The sequence below is a fragment of the Mesitornis unicolor genome, unplaced genomic scaffold, assembly GCF_000695765.1.
Source record: "Mesitornis unicolor isolate BGI_N332 unplaced genomic scaffold, ASM69576v1 scaffold18074, whole genome shotgun sequence".
Taxonomy (NCBI): Eukaryota; Metazoa; Chordata; class Aves; order Mesitornithiformes; family Mesitornithidae; genus Mesitornis; species Mesitornis unicolor.
This window is the reverse complement of record NW_010179602.1, coordinates 37968-48087: the sequence shown is the minus strand read 5'-3', so window position 1 is coordinate 48087 and position 10120 is coordinate 37968. Positions and strand designations below refer to the sequence as shown.

The 10120-nt window shown below is 38.6% G+C and overlaps 1 protein-coding gene across 1 annotated transcript in view; it reads right to left on the bottom strand.

Moving 5' to 3' along the window:
• Window positions 1–1036: 1036 nt before the first annotated feature.
• LOC104539346 (V-type proton ATPase subunit S1-like) overlaps window positions 1037–10120 on the bottom strand; it is a 19064-nt gene continuing 9980 nt past the window's right edge. Inside the window, exons 4-7 of the mRNA XM_010182846.1 lie at window positions 4136–4329; window positions 2913–2956; window positions 1903–1948; window positions 1037–1124 (exon numbers count right to left, since the gene is read on the bottom strand). Coding sequence (XP_010181148.1) covers window positions 1037–1124; window positions 1903–1948; window positions 2913–2956; window positions 4136–4329 — 372 coding nt within the window. The remainder of the gene's footprint in view (window positions 1125–1902; window positions 1949–2912; window positions 2957–4135; window positions 4330–10120) is intronic.

Below are 10120 nucleotides of genomic sequence, written 5' to 3'. Positions count from 1 at the left end.
CGTTCTGTGATTCTGTGATTCTGTAAATTACATGCCTACAAGGGAACATTACTCATCCCATGCTCTTTCTTTAATGGAAAGAGGCATCTCCAGACGGTGACATTGATGTTAGAGTGATTTCAGAGTGGTTCTACTGAAGTGGGTTCTTTTATTATTTTAGCCAGCATGGATCAAGTAAACACTATGTAGAGCTATGAATGTAAAACAGTTCGCCTAGGATGACACCTTCCTATTAGCATAACTGCCTGCATCTATGCCCTGGTGGAAGGATTAAACCTTTCTAACTCATTGAACATCCTTTGAACTTCACCAGGGAGTGCAGGATTAGCGCTATTACTAACTTCTAATCTGCCTTAATTTCTTTGTGTGATTTTACACAGGGAGGAAAGGAATGGAAGAAATGAACTGAAAAGAGATGTTCTGGAAGGTGGAAAGTGAAAAGAAAGGAGGAGTATAAACTATGAGCAAGGACGAAAGAATAGAAAAGAGCAAGATCAGAAGGGAAAAATAGAAGGGAAGAGAAAGCAGAAAGACAAATCCACTGAGAATAAGACTGGAAAAAGGAATACATGCAATTAAAAGGTCTCATCTTATGCAGATGGAGCCATTGATTTTGAGGTGTGCTGGATCCAGTAGTTAAGTGACATGACAGAATGCAACCTTCTTCTGAGCAGAGAGACGTTTAGAAAAAAACTGGCAAAAACTGAGTAATAATGTCATTCTCTACCTCATGCAAAAAAAAAAAAGAAAGAAGAAATACTGAAAAGACGCATAAAGAAAACAGTAAGTTTGAAGCCCTTGAAACTTGAGCAGATTTGGATTCTGAATTCCAGTTTGGATTCTGTAATGACCCTCATTTCAATAACATGCTAAAAAACCTCTGCTTACTCCAGCTTCTAGATATTTCAGAACAGCACATTTCCCTTGGGCAGAATCTGAGCCCATTTGTTCTGTCTTACAGAGCTTCCTGTCTGCAGTGAGTAAAACAGCAGGAGAGATTTCTCTGACATTTTATTACATCAGATTTTAAAACCCTCTACAGCGGAGAGGAAAGAAGTTGCTGTGACAAACATAAGAGGCTTTGTGAACTTCTAGGCAGCCTACTACACGTCTGCAGTGTTTTTCTATGGGTTTACTGTTGATACTGAAAGAAAAATTAAAAGCAATATTTGTGGGTTACAAATTTTCTTGTCACATTGCAGGTATGTGACAAATAGTACTTTTTGTTGCTTACACAGGTAGGATCTGGCAGCAGCCATTCTGTAACAAACACCAATAACTCATGACCTTGCAAGCAGTTCTGACCTTGAAGGGTGTCCTGACAGCAAAGGTCTGTGGTTGTGCTGCAAACAGTACCTAAACACCAAGATCTGCTGGACCCCAGATCACAGGAGTTGGAAGACTGTGTTTGGGACACTTACGTACTACCTTTGGAATGGCTCTTCCTACTCTCTCCCGTCTGCTGCACAGACCTTCCATGGGATAATTTTAAGGAATGGTGGCTCAGTAACTTTCATTTGAATTAAAACTTCTTCCTGATGATGTTACCAACACACTGAGTGGGTGCTTTGGCAAATAAACCAGGTGAGGGAAGATCCAGCCCACGCTCCCACTTCTCTAGAGCACAGCTGAGATGCAGAGGACAAACTGCAGATCTGGCACTTGACCATACAAAGTGGCACAGGATCCACACTCCTTTTTCCTGATAACAGCTGGAAAGTTGGTATACCAAATTCCTCCATCATCCCACAGGTTCCCTGTTAACTTTGCTTTTCAAAAAAAAAAGTGGCCTGAGACAGGTTTTGGGAAGACTATTCTTGAGCTTGTGCAGCTAATGAAAGAAATGTCCCATAAAGAAAAAGCTAATGTTTAGCCAAGGGCAACATTGAGCCAAGGCTTTACCTATCCAGTAAGTTGTGGGGAGAAGAAGGGAGAACTAACAACTCCTCTGCAATTCAGAGATGGAAATACAGCTACTTTTTGAGTATAAAAACCAAACTCATTTTGGGGTAGTGCAAAAACACAGAGACAAGAACACACTGGTACTTCAGTACTAAGGTATTTTCCCCTAATTTTTAAATCTGCTTCTGATTTTACACTTCCAGCTCTGGGCAGAAGCAGTCATAGACTCTAAGGACACTGTTTAACCATTAGACCCCACTACTCTACAGTGTGTGTCCCTGAAACGACCACTACAGTGATTTGCAGACTTTATAACATCATCTCCAATTTAGAGTAGTAAGTGAAAGCCTTGCAAAAATACAGATGCTTCCCAGTGTCTCTTTGCTGTACAGCACCTCTTTTTCAGCCAGATCTGAAGCAAGAAAAGTTTTATTTTGATAAAGTTTTATTTCAATGTTGTACAATGAGATTCAACTTTAACAAGCAGTCTTCACCACCAATGAAAGTGGTGCAAAACCAATAAAAGACTCTAAAATCCAAGGCTGTGAAGGGCACCAGAATTGATTTATAAAGATTAAAAAAAAATTTCCTATTTGTTCAGACATCCTCTAGTTGAGACCAAGACCTTCAAACTGCTGGATGAGCTTGGCACCTCCAACTGCCAGTGTGTGAGGTGTGACCCAAGGGGGCAGTCTGAGTTGCATGGAGATGCAGGTCCATTCTCTGAACTGGGAGGATCTCAGCATGAGCAAAGGCCCATGCTTGAAGTAGAGGTGAATTATCATTACATTTTGGGTCACAGAGCTGTATCCATTTTGGTTGACTTTGAATCACTCAGTACTTAAACACTGTGATAACTGACTGCTTATAAGTACTACAGAGGGGGAAATAGAAAACCTTTAAATAGAAAGACTACAGCAAAACCCAGGAACTAGAGAATACAGTCTGCTCAAGTGAATGCACAGACTTAAATGATGAAATGTTAGTTATATCTTGGTCATATTGCTTACCGTTTTCAGCAATTGCTTCCAGGGCAGAAATCTCATTTAAACCACTATGAAAAGAGTGGGAGAAAAATAATTAAAAATCTTTTCTAGACAAGAACAAAATGAACCAAAAATGTACAAAGATCCTGATTAGTAAAGGATTACTTTTGTCATCAGTCGCTCCATCGTTCTCTCATCTCCTCGTTATGACCCCTTTCTTCTGCAAAGCCACATACCGTGAGGACCACATCTTCAGGTGATTCCTCAAAGCCCTCAGACTTCCTTAGCTGCAGAGCAGCCAGACCACTGATGTAATTTTGACCTTTATGTCCTCACCTTTTTTTTCACTGGGTGTTTTCCCTTTGTACAGGAGCTCCTTAAAATGGGTATCATGTCTTTGTGTAGTTATGTGATACCTATAATTGCACTTCCTTAGGACCCATTGACAGCTGCACCGTATACCAACATATACGAATGCCCGAGTAACAGGCTAGGAAAAGGAAAGAGCAGAAGCTGAGTAGAGGTAGCCTTGTATTCCCTAAACGTACACTGACATCACTTGTCCTCAGTATGACTGTGTACACAGCATTCTGCCAATCTAGATCAGGTCAGTGACCCATACACAGTGGCCAGGAGTGCTCTGTGCCAGGTAGTCCACAGAGATGTAAAAGCCCTACAAGTAACAGTCAGACACCAACATTTACCTGAAGGAACAGTCTCTCCCTACCTCTGTTAGATCACAGTTGTTACTGGTGTGGAAACATGAAGAATTATAGCCCTCCTCTTCTGTCTATAGTGGTGAAAACCAGTCTCTTTATTCATATTATCTTCAAGTGTGTTTGTATGTTTATTGGTGGGCTTGTTTATCCTGCTAAGTTTTTGACCCTTGGAATGCCTTCTAGCAATTAATTCTGAAGGTTGATAATGTGTTTCATAAAATAATTCAGCTTTTCTGTTAAAAATGTGTTGCTATTTAGTTTTATTAGTTGTCCCTTTGTTCTCATATAATGAGGCAGACAAAACAGGAACGCCTGACTGACTTTCTCAACATAATTCATCTATTACACCTGGTAAGCTCATCAGGGGACTTTAAAAAACACTGAATTCATCCTTGCAAGAAAAATAACTTCGCTAACCCTGTAAACTTCCACATTGGTTTTTAAATTTCCTGAACACAAGTGACATTTTTAAAAGCTTAAAAAACTGCGCATACATGTGGGGCCGTTTTGTTTGTGACAAGCTCCTACCTGACAAGAGGTTGTAGCTGAACCACCAGTAAGTTTGGTGTAGATGTATTCACTTCCAGCTGAGAGACATCAAGATCAGTTACGTTTGTTAACTTCCACTGTCCTGACTCCTGAAGAAAGCTCAGAAGATGCCTGGTAGCCTCGCAGTCAACAGCTGGCAAAACTAAAGATGAAGGAGAAGACTGAAGAATTTCCTGTAATAAATTTATGGGCAGTTAATCTACTTGATTAATAATTAAACACAAACTTTTTTTTTAATGTACATCTATCCTTAATTTAATACTCAAGGCAAGTGAGCTCTCACCAGCCTGATGCTGGCTGCAGGCTGCTGCTTGAAAGGGGCAGGGAAGGGGCACTTGCATCAATCTTAATTCTGCACCTTCTTGGGACAAGCTTAAGGCATCAAATTCCTACCACACATGTGGTGGAAGAGGAGAGACAGATGATGTAGAAGTTCTCAAGCTAAGAAAGGTGGAGAATGTATTAGAGAGTCTGCAGAGAAAGGGGAGACAGGTTATGAACGTTGCCAGAAGGAAAACTCATCAGATGACCATCTAACTAAACACCCTCTCAGGTGAGAAGGATCATTTTTGGACACCTCAAGTTCTTGCAGCTCTATTCAGTGGACTCACTTTTCATCATGAATACCCTTCCTTTGTGTACATCCTGGTGGCACAGTACACGGTATAGCTAAGTGTCTAATTTGTAACTGTTAATTAAAGAAAGCTACATGTTTCAGGATCTACAGAGTCTCCAGACATACACAAACTTCATATTGTGTACCTTCTGTCTTTCTATTCAAAATACAGATCATAATGTTCAGGCTGAACTGGTTCAGATAATCAAACATCAGGGTCTATCACTTTGTTTATAATTCTCATAGCTGAGTTTCTGATGGAAATACTTTAGTTAAATGCATTTTTAAAATATCTCTTTCTATGAATTTGAAACTTGCATAGTTGGAAACCTTCCTTTCAAAATGTTTTTCTTGGTAATAAAATTAACTTGAAATAGTAAGGGAAAGAAAATGCAAGATGGGACTTGAGAATGATCATAATTAATGTACCCCAAATTTAAAGTGAATATTTGAAGATTTTTTTCATTGAGTTCTAATTTACAACTTGTTAACTTTGCTTTGCCATTTTATACTTTTGAGTCTAGATTGAGTCTATCACTTGATCCAACATTCAGATACTCAGGTTATGACAGACTCTCTCTCTCTCCCCCTCTAACTGATGCAAGTCTTGTGGTGTTGCTAACACTTTCACCCTCCTACTCTTTTTCCTTTTTTTCTGTTTTCTGTTGGTTTTGTTTTTTTTTTTGCCTAGCGCTCTTCAGACCTGCTCTGGTTCTTTCTAATTCTCCACACATTTTCCTTGCTGGTCTAAGGCTAGTTATTTTCACATTTCTATAGATGCTCATAAGGGAGGATTATGCAGTATTGTCTGATTTGCCAGACTGATAGAAAAATAACTGCAGAAATTGAAATCAAGCAGAAAGCACTGATCTGTTTCACAGGTCCTTGAGTAGCATTTTTAGCACTGCCTGAAAGGAAAAGATGATACATTTCGTTTTGGTTTGTTTGCACATATGAATTTAGATCTAAAATTCTGTGCAATAGTCAATTATTTTATTTTATTTTCCATATTTTAATCTCTTGCACCCTAGCAGCAGCCAGAATGGCAGCAGTCACTTCTTCCAAGGATGTATATTAAGCAGATTACTCATTTACTGTAGAATAAGATATAAAATGCATCATTACTGACTAATATCTGAATTGTGCCTCTGCTCCTAACCAATCCTGCACTGCCATCTGTCTCAGCTTCCAGCCATTGGTGTTCAACTGTTTTCCAACTGAAGGTCAGACACAGCTGGATATCTATTCATTAGCCTCAGACAGCCATTCCGATCCCATGACTCTTGTTTGTTCTTGACATTTGGCCACTGCACACTTGTCTTTAGAATACCCAGAGCTGCTTTAAGCATTTTAGGATTTAAACTACCATGCATGTTCAAAATACAAGAGCTCCAGATGAGGGAAGAGAATGAAGAGGACTACTGAGCAACACCTGATTTTGCCTTCTGCTAAAGGACTAAACAAAGAGGTACAGCCACACGGCAGCTGAGAGAGGGAGAGGAAGAAGGAACCTCCTATTGAGCTGCTGGACTGACAGCAGAATTTCCTGCATTAAATACCAGAATCTGTAACGTATCTATGGGCAGCTTACTCTGATTATGAGTACATTTAGCTTCTTTAGCGTACCTTGAAGCACTTCACTCTTGGTTTGTGTATGTCTGTGTTCAGGTTTTTTTGAAGGTAGGTGTGGAATGACTCTGTCCACATTCCTAGACATCCTGAAGCCAAGTAGCTGCACTATGATAAAGCTGTGCTGGGACTTACTTGCCCAGCTCTGGTTTCAGTGCTGTGTTAACTGGATTGATATTACATGAAGCTGGAATGGAGTGAATTTAGGTCTGTCATTGAAAACCTATTGCTAAAATCTTTGTTAAAAACTCATGTGTCCATCTATAAGAGATCATGTAGGCATATGCATTTGAACTAGTTTATGTTTGGCATCAAAGCTGATAGACAGTCCTGTAACAAAAATATTAGTTGGGAAAAAGGCTCTTGTGTTGGCTCTGGAGACATCCAGGATCCTACATCCAAAGCAGGCAGGCTCTTCCATGTAAAAGAGATCTTTTAAATCTTCATCTTTTATATGTATGTCATTTAAAATATTAAAGTATTGTATTTATTTTGTACAATATTGGACAAATGGTTATCTATAAAAAAGAAAAATCTGTTTGAAGAGGTTTGGAAGCACATCTGTTTCTACACACAGTGGTCAACAGCAAAGAAAAGCATAATTGTTGCATTTTAACTTCCCAATTACTATTAATCTTACAGACTTTTACACTGTACCTCTGTTCTCCAAATGTATGCACAGACCATTATGATTTAATGAAAACTGATCTGATGTACTTTAGCTGATAAAATCTGTTTCAGCCACAGAAAGTATCGTTGAACAAACGTCCATACCACTGTACTGTATGGTGGCAAACATGACACCAGATATTTTTTCAAGGGTTACAGATAGATCCAAGAAAATACATAGAAGCAAACCTGAAGTTCAAGAATGGGAGCAACTATTCCAAAGAATAAAACAGAGACTACAACAACAAGGAAGGATTATACTAGGAAAAAGCTGACATGGCTTTTGCAGAAACAAGTTTCAGTTTTGCTGGAAACCTCTGAAGGAGTCAATAGGCACATACACCAGGGAGCTCCAGCTGATGTGCTGCACTTGGATCCACAAAAGGACCTCAGCAGAGTCTTGAAGCAAAGACTCTTGCAGAAATTAAGGTGCTTTAGTGTGAGAGAGGAGTTCTTCATACAGAGGTAGGTAAAGGACAGGTAAAGAGTAGGTAGAGATGGCAAGCAAAAGGACAAAAGTATCTGTTACTGCACTAGGGTCTGTTCTGTTCGATATGTTCATAAATTATCTGGTCAAAAGGCATAAATATTGAGCTAATGAAATCTGCTGATTATGCTGAATTATTCAAGATAGTAAAAGCAAGAGCTGACTGATGAATTGCAGAAGCAACTTCTGATGCAACTTCTTGAGCAAAAAAGTAACTGATGAGATTCAATGTAAATTGATTTTAGCAGACCACAGGGTGAGAAAAAAAACACCACTAATTTTACGTACACAATAATAGATAATAGACTCAGAACTGAGTGTTACCCTTCAGTAATGACACCTTAAGAGGCACAACAGTTCTTCGAAAATGTCAATTCAGTGGCTGATAGTGATCACAATTGAAAAATCAATTAGTAGTTTTTCGGAAAAGGTTGGAGAACAAAACATCATCGTGTTGCTGAATAAATCTATGATGATATTATATCTTGATTAGTATGCAGTCCCGCATGCTCCCTTGACAAAAAATAATATAATAACAATAAAACAAGTAAAGAGAAAGGGAACAAACAATCAAAACTATAGTAGGATCTCTGTATTACACATGACTAAATAGTCTATGACCACTGAGTGAGGATGCAGTGGAGATATAGAACCACAAATGGTAATGATTTACAATAATAATTATGCAGCTGCACAGCTGGCCACTAATTGGAGTGTGTTCTGTGCACTGCTGTTCTAAGGAGCTGAGCATTGTCTGGGGAAAGCCAAAGCTAATATTAAAGAAAAATAGTTTGTAGGGTAGGTGACTGCTTCACAAAAAGAAGTTCCCTAAGTGCTAATCTTTGTATTTTATTATTTAATTAAAAAGTTATTTGAATGCTTAAGATAAATGATCTACCTATAAGATTCATTTTATATTAACTGGAAATAGAATTTTTATTGCATACAAACCCATTGATCCCAACAGCTCAAAACAGCTGCTAATGTAGCTGAACAAATCTAGTATCTGCAAATATCTCTGTAGTTTACAAGCCTATAACTCTTTTACAAATAACACTTTCTTCTTGTAGTACAGATGCTGCTACAGGCACACTTACATCCTAAATGAGATCTCCGGTTTAGGTTTGTGAATACATTTGCATTTCTGAAATTCAAAAGGAGGATACTCGAGTGACATGAAACATCTATTTTAGCTTAATGAATCACTTGTACAATATAGAGTGTGAAGGTATATAAATTTGTGATTATGCAACATCAAAGATTCTAATTCCCCCAGTGAGAAAATTCAGACCTGACCTTCACTTTGTCCTCTGTTCTGTGAATATTATGACAGAGTCTTTCATAGCATGACTAAGAATGGGTTTCTTTCCCACAGTAGCTCAAGTGGACTGCAACTGATCTGATAGCAACCGAGCAAATTTTTGTAGCCTCTCTTACATCCAAGATGGAACTGGATGATTATATAGATTCTTTCTGGCTGTAAAATCTACAAGTCTATGCAATAGATATTGACAAAATTTTCTTTATGGATACCTAGGTGAAAAAGAAATATTTAAATTATACATCTCATTTTCTTTCACTCAAGTTACAGCACCTCGCCCCCACAAAACTATGCTAGAAAAGTATTAAGACTGCCAAGTCCAACAGAACAAATCTAGGAAGTGTTGGAGTTAACGTGAGCAATTTGTGAAAAGAAACTTTCCAGTTTTAAAGTAGCTGTAATGAGAAGAAGTTTTTCAGCTCCAAGACAGAAAGGGAATAGAGGCAAGGTCAGAAAGCAAAGGAAGTGTTACTGACATTTATACAGCTTGTTGAAAACCTGGGTTTAAATCTTCACCCTGCCAGATACAGACCAAAGATTTACTTAAAAACAATCCTTTGCTTAGCTGACGACTTCCTTGCTGGCCTTCATAGGTCCTCATCCCACCCAGTAAACCACTCGATTCCCCAACCCATCAGTCCCTGGACTCATCACTAGCCTTTGGCTATAACGTCTACAGCGCTGATGGAGTTCTGATAACAAGGAAAAAGAAAGTTTAGAAGACTTTAATATTCCTCTTTTTAAACATTCAGGGCCTACTTAAATACGACCACCACATCATTAGGAGCTTTCAGTGCCACGCGTACGTTTCACACAGCTCCTAAAATCAAACTAGCTTTGCAGTCAGGCAGCAGCAAAATTTGCTCTGGACACAGCCTTGCATACATTTTAAACCCAGAGAAGATAAGGCATATCAGAGAAGTAGCAGTACATCTGTCTGTGGGCACAACTGCTGATCCTTACATTAGAAATTAATATTACTCCCATTCATTCCTTTGAAAATTCAAGTACATACTCTGAATAGTAGTTTTGTTCCAGCATCAGTGTTAAAATGCTGTTATATGGCAAAGAGATTCAGATCTCCAGTATTAATGACACAAGGAAGACGTGGGGTTCTTACACAGTATAGAAGTAGAGGCAGGTAATATGTGAATATTTATGTATTTACACATACAGTGCTTGGGAATTTACACTTCTGCATGTGCTCTGATACCAGTTACATTACTAATAGCTCTATTCATC